At 33.7% G+C, this 13,520-nt stretch overlaps 1 protein-coding gene across 4 annotated transcripts in view; it reads left to right on the top strand.

The window, feature by feature from the left end:
- The window catches only part of fer (fer (fps/fes related) tyrosine kinase), a 66,835-nt gene that overhangs the window by 24,704 nt on the left and 28,611 nt on the right, over window positions 1–13,520 (top strand). For 2 of the 4 annotated variants that reach the window (XM_073951504.1, XM_073951505.1), the window contains exons 6-11: window positions 30–167; window positions 1,692–1,811; window positions 1,980–2,102; window positions 7,875–8,064; window positions 12,551–12,646; window positions 12,752–12,955. In XM_073951504.1, coding sequence (XP_073807605.1) covers window positions 30–167; window positions 1,692–1,811; window positions 1,980–2,102; window positions 7,875–8,064; window positions 12,551–12,646; window positions 12,752–12,955 — 871 coding nt within the window. Of the gene's footprint in view, window positions 1–29; window positions 168–1,691; window positions 1,812–1,979; window positions 2,103–7,874; window positions 8,080–12,550; window positions 12,647–12,751; window positions 12,956–13,520 lie in introns of all 4 variants that reach the window. The other 2 variants (XM_009301877.5, XM_073951503.1) reach the window with 1 other exon arrangement.

The raw sequence follows: 13,520 nt of genomic DNA, 5'->3' as shown, positions 1-13,520 counted from the left end.
TTATTGCTTTTTTTTCTTCTCTTCTCTAGTAAGGGGATTCTGGAGGAGTACAGTGAAATCACCAGCCTGCTAACAGATGAAATCGTGAAGGTTCATAAAGAAATCCACACATCCATCGACCAAATCGATCCGCTGTCAGAGTATGACAACTTCATTGAAGTTTATAAGTAAGGCACTTTTTTAAATGTGTAAAATAAATGTGTTTGTGTCTGTATATGGGTCAAATATGTAAATTTTTTTATGTGTTCTGTTTAATTTCCATACATTTTCACAATGATTTACAGAAGAGACCCACAACTTTTTACATATGATGTGGGAATGTTTGGCAGTGCAAAAACTTTGGGTTTCTGTGGAACAATATGATTTATGTATATAGATATTTATGTATGTTTGCATGCATGTATGTATGTATGTATGTACAGTTGAAGTCAAAATTATTAGCCCCCCTTTGAATTGATTTATTTTTTTATTATTATTATTTTTTAATAATTTTCCAAATTATGTTAAACAGAGCAAGGATTTTCACATTATGTCTGATAATATTTTTATCTTCTGTAGAAAGCCTTACTTGTTTTATTTTGGCTAGAATAAAAGCAGTTATTATTTTTTTAAACACCATTTCATAGACAAAATTATTAGCCCCTTTAAGCTAAATTTTTTTTACGATAGTCTACAGAACAAACCATTGTTATACAATAACTTGTCTAATTATTCTAACCTGGCTAGTTAACTTAATTAACCTAGTTAATCCTTTAAATGTCACTTTAAGCTGTAGAGAAATGTCTTGAAAAATATCAAGTAAAATATTATTTTCTGTCATCATGGCAAAGATAAAATAAATCAGTTATTAGAAATGAGTTATTTAAACTATTATGTTTAGAAATGTGTTGACCAAATTTTCCCTCCGTTAAACAAATTCAGACTTATATTGCTGCCTCTCTTCCCACCTCCCATCTCTCTGCACCCCATGCTTTACCGTTAATACTATTCACTGTCCTTTCTATTAAAGGTGAAAGCCCCCAAAATATAATTATATATTTAATTATATATATATAATTATATTATATATATGTCATGTCTTGACCTACAGTATACTGTCCTTGACCCATGCTAATCTTGAAACTGGTAATTGTTTAATGCCTAACTGTAGTATAGTTAGACATGGGACGATTACCAGTTCCAAGATTTACCACGCTTTGGAAAAGTCCAAAAGTTTATAAAAAAAAAAAAAAGTAATGTCTTGTCTTGACCTATAGTTAAGCATGGCACGATTACCAGTTTCAAGATTTACTGTGCTTTGGAAAAATCCAAAAGTTTGAAAATTTTTTGTTAAATCATTTCTGCGGAATTTAAATGGTTTTTATTTTTTAAGGTGAAAGTATCTCCAGCAGCAAAAGACCATCCAAATCAAAAGTTCACATTGAATATTTTAAACGTGTCTTTAAAAAATAGATGTATATTGTGTTTACTGGTGGAATTTTTTTTTTATTAAATTTTTTTTTTTACCCAGACATTTAATAAAAATATATTGTATAGCAGTAATCACAACACCTTGAAACTATGATATTTTTATCCAAGGTAATCAAACTGTCAGAACCTTATACTGGCTTATGTACATGTATACTTTAAATATCGTTTTTGTCACAAATGTAAATATATTTCTGACATCCTCTCCATTTCTATTTCAACAGATCACCAGAAGCCAAAGAACCTAATGTAGAATTTGATGCAACACTATTAGACGAAACCGAGAATCTTCAAGCAAACGAGATTCTGTGGAATAATTTGACTGCAGACAGCTTACAAGTAATGTAAGTGGGTTATTTCGACTGCATTTGTGCTTCAGTCCTTATGTTTAGTAATATTTTTTTCTGCAGTTTTTCCATTTTGTAGGCACAGATGTTTTATGCTACCGTTAATAAGTGGTAGACTTAATATGTCAGATAACGTGGTAAAGGTGAGCGTTTGACTGATTTCAGGCTCAAGTCCACCACAGAGGAGCTGCTAATAACCCAGCAGAATCTGCACAGCAAAGAGGACCTCATGCTGGACCTGGAGAAAAAAATGGAGGAATCTACCAAAGCTTATGAAAAGAAATCAGAGTAAGAAAAACAACTCCTCTAGTATTTGAAAGAGAAAGCTTTGAATAGTTTAGAGGACTTTGTTTTCTGCAAATGAGCATTATTTTTAATCTGCATCAGTAGTGTGGTTCGGTTTGGTACGGGTCACCTTTATCAGACTTGGTTCTCCACTGCCAAGTGTTACCAATAGTACCCTTTGGTAGGCGTGTTCTACAACAGAAAGCTGCAGTCGACATCATTCTCACTTGTAGTTCCCAAAAATCCTTTATATTCATAAATATTTATGTATAAATGTTAATTACTAACCTTTCTATGAACAGGAATTGATTATAGATGCAGATCAATGTTGATCCACTGTACTATAATGGTACTGTATCATCTGCGATTTAAAAAAAAAAAAAAAAAACATCTCTGAACACATACAGAGCCTTACAGTCTCTAAAATGTTACCAATAGCAAAAAAAAAAAAACGAAAAAAAAAAAACATACATTTGGGTTTATAAACGATACAAAACATATACAGTCAGTACTTACCTCTCATCTTTACACTTCATCAGCACATGTAACGTTAACGCATTGTTAGAAAGCAATTTCATCATCCTGAGTTCATAATGCTCCAAAAGGTGATGTTAATAATTAAACATGGCAGTTTGTTTATCTTTTAAGTTGCTAAAGGAATAAATTGCTCCTTTATTTTTTTGAGTGTCACTCTCACGTTTGTCCGTTTCTGAAAGGATGTGAAAATCCACACTTCTGTAATCACGCTCACGTTATTAATATGAGCTCAAGTTCGTTATTTCAAATATAGACGTACGGTGAGTGACCGCAAACAGAAAAAGTAAAACCATTTGTGCTTTTAGATACTGTACCGTACCACTCAGTGGAAATGGGCCATAAGACCCTGTTCGCACCTGGTCATAAGATGTGTTTCCATTGATACAATCACAAGTGTATAAAGGAGACACAAACCAAAGTTAACCATTTACAAAAACTGTTTTATTACATAATTTTTAGCTGGGTTCCAGGACATGGTGGGCTTTCAGGAAATGAGCGAGCTGATGCCGTTGCTAAAGACGCTTTGAAGCAAGTGGTTGAAACAAATGTCTACAAAGGTTACAAATGTAACAAAGGTTACATTTTAAATAAGTGGCAAGACGAATAATGCATTGGAAAATAATGAATTATATGAAATCCAACCTGAAATCTCAAACAGAATTTTAAGACATTTTAAGACTAGATTTGATCGAGTGATTTTTACCAGATGATGTATTGGACATGCAAGATTAACCCGCTCCTTTTTACTTAAAGTTGAAGACCCCACTCAATGTTTTTTCCGCACAACTCTCCTTACTGTAAAACACATTTTACTGGACTGTCCCGCTTTTAAAGATTCCAGATGCCTTTTTCATAAAATGAACTCACTTAAAGACATTTTTAGCAAAGTGACCGGGAAATTTTTTGAATTCTTATCATGCATTAACACTAAAAATCTTATTTAACTTGTGTATTCATTTGTTTGTTGTTCTTAATTGTTTATTTATTATTGAAGTGTTCTTGCCATAAGAGTTGCCTTGTTTTTTTCCACTTTGAACTTGGGTTCAAGTAGGGTCGTCATGGTAGCAACATTTCAGTATTCTGTACCGATACCAGTGAAAATATACAGTTCTTGGTACCAAAGCAAACACAACACAGTGTATTTATTCAATTAACCTTTAAACATTTAAAAAGGTTTTCTAAGTTTTAAAGGTTTATTTAAACATTTACCTTTTTTTTTTCTTTTTTAAGAGACATCTTAATGGACCCTTTTTAAAAGCCAGTTATGACGCGTTTAACAGTCATTAGCATCTTTAATCCTTGAAAGTTTTTAAAATTTAGATTTTTACGTAAAACTTATGGTTATTTATATGTAGTTCTATATGTATTATATTATCTATGCCTCAAATTACAAAAAAACTAATTACAGCTTGTGCGAGGTGTCTAATGCAGCGACTATGGGGCAGGACAATACATATAATGTTATTCTCCCCTCTGGCTGCCGTCACCAGTCTTACAAAAAAATTTTTTTTCCTTTTTTCTAAAGTCTTTATAACATCATCGTGGAGTTTTTCTTTTAAGGATTTCAGCAAAAAAGATTGTAAAAAATGTTTTTGTTGCATTCTCCCGTTTACTGCGCTTAAAGTTTTTCAATTATAACGACTTCCGCTACTGAGAAACCTGGAAATGTGAAAAGGGTCTATATAAGAAAAAAAAATCTGAAAATAGGTAGCTGTGCAGTGAATTACAATACTATAAATTCTATAAAAATTATAATAAGGTTAATTTCATTATAAACAACGTACAGGCTGAAACTACTTTTCTCATTTATCAGAAATGCTATTTACTTCACTAGTGTTCCAGTTTGTACAAACTGCATCAGCACGTTGACTTTAGGCATTTCATTTGAGCAGTGCAATTTTCTGTTGACAAACATTTATTCATGGCGCAATTTTCATAATTTACAAAAACTAAAAAATATGCGGTATCAATGAATCACACATTATGAATATGCTACTTCATGCACTGGCTGATGAAATTATAGATGATTTATTAATTTAATTTATTTTATTTTGTTTAACAAACAAATGTTTGTTACTTGTGTGTATATAATGCTTTTTGATGTTACAGTTTTTAGATATTTAGACTAGAATTATGATTTTAAACAAAAGAAAAGCATATTTTGCACTGTGCATGCACCTAAGTCTGATTCACCCTTTTGGATTATAACATCAATTCATGGTTACTCCTGCTTTAGTGTTCTGTTCATGTCAGCTGTAAGTGTGTGGATGCAGCAATGATGTGTGGGGAACTCAAGTGTTTCCACAGAGCTTCATTAGGCTGAGCGGAGCGTCCTTGTTGACCTCAGCACCTCTGTGAAGATGAAAGGGCTCGGGCTGATAGAGCTCACTGAACTGTGCTGTTGTGTTGGATGGATGAGGATTTGTCCAGCTTCAGCACATTCTTTAAGGTCTGCTGGGTAATCCAGTACAAGAGATGCTGATATAATCACCTCTGCAAAAATCAAATGAGCAGCAGATCTGCTCAGCTCTACACCTGAACTTACCCAGTTCAGCTAGCTGATATTAGATTTATTTTGCCACACTCAATCTGCAATATGGATGCTTTAATATATTACTCACAATTTATATGTATACAATTAAATCAATGACAATCATGCTTGATGAAATTCTGTGCTTAGTGCAAATCATGCCATCAAATTTAATTCATGTCCGGGTCCATGACGTCATGGACTTTCACTTTCAGATTTAAAAGGCTAGCGTTGCACCAGACCCCTGTAATTGGTGTCGTTTGAAAGTGTAGAATCTATATTTTATGCACATATGCATCACTTTGGTATTCCACTGTATAAAAATTATTTACACTTAAATTCACAGTATTTTGGATACCCGAGCTGGGTATTTTACATTGGTTCATTTTCATATTTTTTTATATGACACATGTACAAGTTATAGCTCAAATGAAAGCTCTTGCCAGTGCTCATACAGTTCTAGCATTCTTTTTACTGAATTATATTCATATGCCAAACAGTTGTTAAATGAATTGTGGTGTTTCCATGGCGCAGAAATGTAAACAATACATTCATGATCAATAAGCAGCCCCAGATAGCACAGACAGCTGTCATCTCTTACCTTATGCTGTGCCCTTCAGGGCCATTCTCCTCTTTTTGAGGTGATGTGCATAAGTAATCCTTTTATATGTCTGATGTAGTCCAAACACAGTGAATTATGTTTGATCAAACAAAAGAATAGTGAAATATGCAAACAAGGATAGGTCTCCGTGGCTTGTACAGCACCTCTCATCAGTTGGAATGCAATAACTTTTGCATAGATTATGGTACAGACCTTTTTCTTTTTTCCTATGATTACAGACATGTGCAGGAACCACCAAAATTAATTACAGCACTAAATGAATTAGACCACACTGATCCTAAAAGGTACACTTTCAAATTTGAGTTTATAAAAAAAAATACAAAAAGCGCCTCTTTTTTTTTTTTAGGTGTTTATTATAACACAGATGACATATACAGATATTGTAAACACTTTCAATAGTTTTTTATGAAAATTCAAAGGGATTTCTTTAAAATGATACCAAATTTTTGCATTTACACCTCTGCATGTGGATTTGGAAAGCTTTTAAATTTGGGTAGGCAAAATCCAGACGAAAATCCCCAAATAACAGCAGAGTTTAAGTGGTTAAAAAATAAACAGCAAAAATTGGTCTCATTTATAATAGGGTTTATACAGAAGGACTTTTAATTTTTAGTAACCCAGTTAAAATGCTTCTGGTAAACTAAATACCATTTCAAAATCTCCAAGTTCAACGTCTGTTTTCCTTAAAAATCAATGATCTTCACTGCCTGATCGACATAAATAGTATAAAGTGGGACAGGACAAGAAGCACTACATTAAATTCCATTTTTTCTGCACCATATCTTTAAAATATTAAAAATGATTGTACCCCAGTATTTTACAGTATTGGAGTTTCCTAATGCGTTGCGATGTTTCTTAATTTCAACATCGGTGTTGTACAAGGAACTGTATAAAATTGAAAAAAGTCACATTAACTGTTTATCAGTAAGGTAAAAAAAAAGCAGAAATTTTTTCCTCTTCAGACAATGTTCTAGCAATAAGTAACTTTACAACAAGTCAACAATTTCTTATTAGAGTATTTGTAGATAATAACAAACTAACAGATCTAAAAGGACTGCATTCGTGTTATGTATCATGTTTAATGCATTAGATTTTTATGGCTTTTAATATATTGCTTAGTGAAAACACTCAATCTCAGACTCAAGGCGAATAAAAAGTAGGTACATTTTATTCATTCGTTCATTTTTCTTCGGCTTAGTCTCTGACTTTTTTTAGAGGTTGTCACAGCCAAATAAACCACCAACTATTCCAGCAAATGTTTTACACAGTGGATGCCCTTTCTTTTGCAACCCAGTACTGGAAAGCATCCATACACTCTCACATTCACACACATACACTACGGCCAATTTAGTTTACCCAATTCACTTATAGCGCATGTCTTTGGACTGAGGGAAAAACCGTAGCACCCGGAGGAAACCTGAGTTAAATACGCGTAACCTTAAGTCTGTATGGCAGTCTGATGCAGAGTTATGAGGTCACAAAATTTGGTCCAATGTTAAGTCAGTGGGACTTTTTCGAATTTTCTGGGTCTGTTTTAGGATAATCGTAAGTCACATGAGTTAGAAAAGATATAGCAACCCGAGTCAGACCAGTTTGGAGGTTTGTTGTTAGTTTGGTTATTGTAGCCTGAACGGTCTAGGAGGAGATGCGTATAGAAAAGAAGACTCAAAAGAAGACGGAAGAATATTAAGTTTATATATTATAACAGTATGTTGGCTCTCTCAAGCCACCATAATTATTAAAACATCTTGACAAATTGGGTGGAACTTTTTTTTTGTTTTGTTTTTTAAAGGGTAGTGTCAAAGTATAACCATTTAAAGTAACTGGATAGTTCTTTAGGGCTCCACTGTGATCCACGAATGAATGAAAAACTATTAAAAAAATGTTCAAGAATAAAAATGTCTGACAATATATTTCTGAAATTTTCATTCTGGTAAGTTAAAAGAACTTAGGACACATTCTACCCAGAAATAGCATTCAGTGCCTCTGCCTCTTACATAACGCTCTGAAAAAAAAGTCCTGAAATAAGAGATTAAAAGAAGCGTTCATTGTGGATTGAGCAGTGTGATCTCTGTCTCTCTTCCAGCGTGGTGCTGTTTCTCAGTCAGAGACAGTTTCTGGAGGAGCTCAGACAGACGGTCCAGCTGCTGCGCTGCTCGGAGGCCAAACTCATGGCACAGAGAGAACTGCTGGAGCAGAAGATGCAGGAGAACGAGGGCAAAGAGCCACCACCCGTCGTCAATTACGAAGAGGATGCCCGCTCTGTCAACTCAATGGTAATGCACCACTTGGTAAGGCATTCAGACTAGATCTTTACAGTACACAGATTTGAATAAGAAAACGTGGGATCGCCCACAGATGGTGTTTTATATCCGCCGGATTCTCATTTGAGCTCAGATTAGCCACATCCTGTCATGCACCAGAAGAGGAGGAGTTTCTATTTTTTGCTGGCTGTTACTTCCTTTTAGATGTTAATAATAATCTAAGAGTATTTTGACATAACATATAATAGTTTAGTGTGTGCTTGACCAATGGATAGGGAAAGAGACAACAGGCAATTTGTTAATTGATTGCCTATTCTTCCAGTGATAAAAATTGTACAGTGAAGGAAAAAATATTTACAATAATTAAATGATAAATTACCTGTTGGAGAGGAGGTAGTTAGAGGTGCTTAAATCACAGAAATTATTATAACAAAACACTAACTGTGTTGAACAAACTAAACCGAAAATCATAAGAAAAGCATGAAAAGAAACATCTTCAATGTATCAAACGTCTTAACTACACTACCAAACATAATCAAAACCGCACACACCTGAACTTACTGGAATAATACAAAAATGAATCTGAGTGTTGTATATGCATATCGCACGACTTGCTCATTTCTACACCCTCTCCGAGGTATTACTCAAACAGGTATCAGTTAACTGGATGAGTTCACAAACAAACACATTGCAGTTTCAAAAGATTTTAGACAAGAGCATTAACCATAAACCAAACGCATTCTCTCAGACTAGCAAGAGAGACTGTCCACACAGAGACCCACAGAAAGAATGAGAGAGAAAGAGAGATTGCTATTGCAGTTTGGGCGGGCTTTTTAAATGCAACGCCGACCTGCGATTGGTAGTGTGAATAGCATTCCTATTCCTATAGCATTCATGGGCTTAAAGAAATGCAAAGCTACAATACTGTATCAATGTATCCCCTTATGTATCAAAATACTTTAAATTGAGGACATTTTCAAAAAATAAAGCCATAATTATGTTGTATTTATCAATTAGCATCTATTAACTTAATTAAATCAACATTAGTTGGTGTGACCGTCTTTTGTTTGTAAAACTACTTTGTGGAATTGTAGTTTTTACCATTTTGTTTAAGTGTTTACCTCAGTAGTTAATGATTTTTTACATTATTATTTTTTAATAATAGACCACTAATAGTCTGTCTGCTAGAAGTAGACCTTTTGATATTTTTACAAATAAATGCTTTAAATTTTATAGAAAATATTGTTATTTGAAATCAGTTGCTCAAAATAAAACACACATGGACATTAGGCACAATTAGGGATGCATCGATACCTTTTTTTTGGAACCGCTCCTCAAAATTCTGAGTATCGACCAATACAGATCCGTTCACGATATTGTGCCTTTAAAAAAAAAAATTAAGCATAATATTACAGTTTATATAGTTCTTGTGATAAACTCCAACAATATATCTTCTTTAGTAAAAATAGACGGCACAATCTAACTAAGAACATGATGCTTGCTGTAAGCTAGGCTACATTTTTTGAGCATTTGTTATGTCATTGATCTGTTGTGGGCCAGCTTTTTTGTTGTTTTGTTTTTTAATATTATTTTTATTTAAAATCTGTTACAGGTTACCACTATTCCCCCTAATCAAAACACAATCTGGTCTGTTAAATAAAATATTAATATATAAATAAAATTACAATGAAATATTCAGTTTCAGAGTAGCCTGTAGGCTAAAAAATTCTCTGTTAATGACAATCCATAATGTGCCTCTCAGTTTTACTTTTATTAATTACATCAACTACTTTGACCACAATGAGCCAGTCTTTACAAACTATTATCAGCATTGAAAGTATTCCCCTACAAAGAATAAAGTCAGTCGGAAGGATGAGAGAACAGGAATTTTAATATTACAGAATAATCTTACAAAGTGGCGCACACCGCATCTGCGCAACCGGTGCATGAGACACAGCATGCAGCCCTTTGGTATCTGCATGTAACCACTGGCAAGTCCATAAAGAACTGATAATAAATGTAAAGTGGTCTCTTAATTTTCTCCAGACCGTTGGTAATAGTCACACTTTGTGTCCTGAACAAAACTATTTTAATGCTGTGAAAAAACAAACAAACATAAAATTAAGATTCTAAATGAAATCTCTTAAAATAATGTAACACCTAAAGGTCTTAGTTTGGTAACTGCTGAATTATAATTAAATTGCAATTACTGAATGAGTGCAGTAATTAATGAACACTGAGTCAGGGCAGTAGAAAACATTTAAATACCACAGCTGCCATTGCTAACAAGCAGTAATTGTGACGTTATTAAACGTCTTAAACTTTTCTTTAACGTCTTAAAGTTTTCCTAGCTACACTTCAATATTATATTCATTTGTCCTGTCATTTAATTTTATGATCTATGTGCAGTTTAGTTGTGTAAAAAGAAGGCTTGTGATTTGACTAGCTGTTGGTGTTGAAGATGCAGAAGAGGGCAGTGTGTTCTCACTTTTACTGTTGTTGCATTTATCTATTTTTTTTTTGGCAGTGCATTGATGCACAGTATGATTTATTAAGACTTATTTAAAAATGAGTACTTGCACTGCAGGGATTGTAAATTAGTTTTTATTTCTGAGTTTTTTTTCCATGCACCCAAAAAATGTTTTTTTTTTTAGCAAAACTGCTCCTTGGTTGTACCATATCATAGTGCTACAAAAATCTCTGATTATTTAGTGGTACAATGTTTACACAGTAAAACATGTATTTTATCTGCCTTACATTTTAAATTGAATCAAATTAACTTTACAAGTCATTTACACTTAAATCAATTACAATGACTTAAAGGAACACTCTTTTTTTAAAAGTCCCCAAGAGTTAATCATTTAAGATCGAACCATTTAAAATCAATTCAGCCAATTTTTGGGTCTGATGGGAGCACTTTTAGCTTAGCTTGGCATAAATTATAGAATTTGATTAGATCATTAGCATCTCGTTCAAAAAAAAAAAAAAAAGAGAGGGAGAGATGTTAACTAGCTGGAGACTATTTTTAGCACCTACTGCAGCCATGGTATGGCACCATAGTTACTTGATTAATACAGTGGAAAGAGAGTACATTTCTTAGCCATATTGAAGTAGGAAAGTACAACATTTTCTTTTTTTGTTGGGCACAGTGTAGCTACAGAAGAGTCAAGCTTTAAAGGGGTGGTCCACTACGATATCATATTTTAAACTTTAGATGCTGTGTAATGTAGCTGTGTCAACATAAACAACATCTCTGAATGCAATACGCTCTAAGTTCAATGCAAAGGAAAGCTAAAATGCCATCAAAGTGCTGCTATTTCCACAGAGCTAATTCTGTCTCTGAATGGGCTTCTAAAGGACACGACACAAAGAGAGAAGTGGTTAGAATTTAATTTTAATTATGTTACAGGAAAATATAAAAAAATATATAGCATTAGCATTTGACAGGACAAAATCTCTCCCAATTCTGTGGTAGATTTGGCTAAAAACTCCTCACAGAAGGAGTAGCTCCATTCAGAGCAGAAGCTGTGGATTGTGAGCCACAACCTGTGTGTATTTTAAAATTGATCTATCATATGCACTGTTTCTAGCATTAACGGTATGTTGTAGCAAGGACATAAACAAGCATGTAAACAATGGGAAATGCCGTTTGGAAGCATTAACAATTTAGTTACAAATTCATATTTATCTGTCAATCCATTGTAATTCAAGGTCAAATTGATACAGCTAACCGGTACACTGACTGACAGTATTTACACAACGGAAAAGTGTGTGATTCCGATCCACGAATCACAGCACATTATGTTAGCTGACCAATCAGAGCCTCTTGAGGGCGGACCTTTGGACGATCTAAGAAATAGAACAGTTATTTTCATGTTAGCTGAGTTGCAGTATATAATTAAAGACATGAAAAAATAATGTGATGTTTTACAAATGAAGCATGGCCACACATTGCTTTGCACCCCATAAACACAACTAAGCCTTAAAAATACACTCTGGATCACCTTTTAAAGTAGAAAAATTATCTAAGCTTCTTTTTTGACATTTTTGAGTGGATGCTAATGGTCTAATCTGATTTAATGATTTATGCTATGCTAAGCTAAAAGTGAACCCAGCAGACCCAGAGATCAGCTGAAAGTATAAAAAAAATAGTTAGACTCAACTGTTTAACTCTAGGGAAATTTAAAAAAGGAGTGTTCCTTTAAAACATCAAGATAAAATTTGTATGATGAAAAAATAAAGCTTAAGCTTCATTAGCATTAAAACGAGTTAGCAAAAAATCGACGTTTTCATGACTTTCAGATAAATTTTTTTTCACAGTATAAAAAATTTTTGACATTGCTCTAAAAAAGGCAACAAAAAAACATAAAAAAATGCTCTTTCTGCTATTCTTTCCTAAGTATTTGATTTGTTTTATTTAAAACTTTATTTTCTTCTCTCTATGTGCACAGTGAATGTACAACAAGACTTTCTCATTGACAAGCACATTATATTTCAGGATAAAAGCAAAGACAGGATATCAAAGTTTGACACCCTCAGACACTCCATCGCTGGAATCATCCGCTCGCCCAAGTCTGTCCTGGGCTCTTCGTCAGTAAGTGTAATCCCAGTCTTGTGCTTTTTTCCATTAACACCTCCTCGTTTCTATCCGACCTGTCATTTTCTCTGCTTTGACCTCCTGGTTCTCGTCCTTCCTCAGTTTTTCGACGTGATACCCACCAGTGAGAAGCCACTGGGCGAGCAGGAGTGGTATCATGGTGCCATTCCCAGGACAGAGGCGCAAGAGCTACTAAAACAACAGGGAGACTTTCTGGTGCGCGAGAGCCATGGCAAACCTGGAGAATACGTGCTGTCTGTGTTCTCCGACGGACAGCGCAGACATTTCATCATTCAGTTCGCTGATGTGAGTAGACAATAAAATAGTCCGTATGTAATTGCAGTAATATTATTGACCCTAATTTGTTTTAACAATGCATTACTTTATCCTGTTTATTTATTATTTTTAACTAACTGCAGATAAAAACCTCACAACAAACATTTGAACTGAGTAATAATTTGTTTGTTATTTTGTTTATCAATTAATTGTTTTTCAATATAAAAACACAAAATATCTTTTATAAGATTAATAAAACTTTAAATATCTAGAAATGAGGAGTTCAGATGCAAAATTTACAAGAAATCCATCAGACCTCTTTTCCTGTAAATGAGCAATTTCTATCAGCCGTCTGTAATTAGGTTTAGACGTTTCATTTTTTATATGTAATAAGGTTTTTAGCTTGTAAATAAAACACCCTTTTTTTTTTAAAATTGTCACTTTAAACAATTCTTTGATTTTTTTTTTACAAGGTAATTTTTTTTTTTGCGTCAAAACCAGCTAAATTGACTTGTGCTTTTTTTGCAAAAACCTCTAAATCCACCTATTGGGACAAGACAGTGTAATTATTTGAAAATCACTAAAGATGCATAAA

The sequence above is a fragment of the Danio rerio genome, chromosome 5 (genome assembly GCF_049306965.1).
Source record: "Danio rerio strain Tuebingen ecotype United States chromosome 5, GRCz12tu, whole genome shotgun sequence".
Classification (NCBI taxonomy): domain Eukaryota; kingdom Metazoa; phylum Chordata; class Actinopteri; order Cypriniformes; family Danionidae; genus Danio; species Danio rerio.
This window is presented reverse-complemented; position numbering and strand designations above follow the sequence as displayed.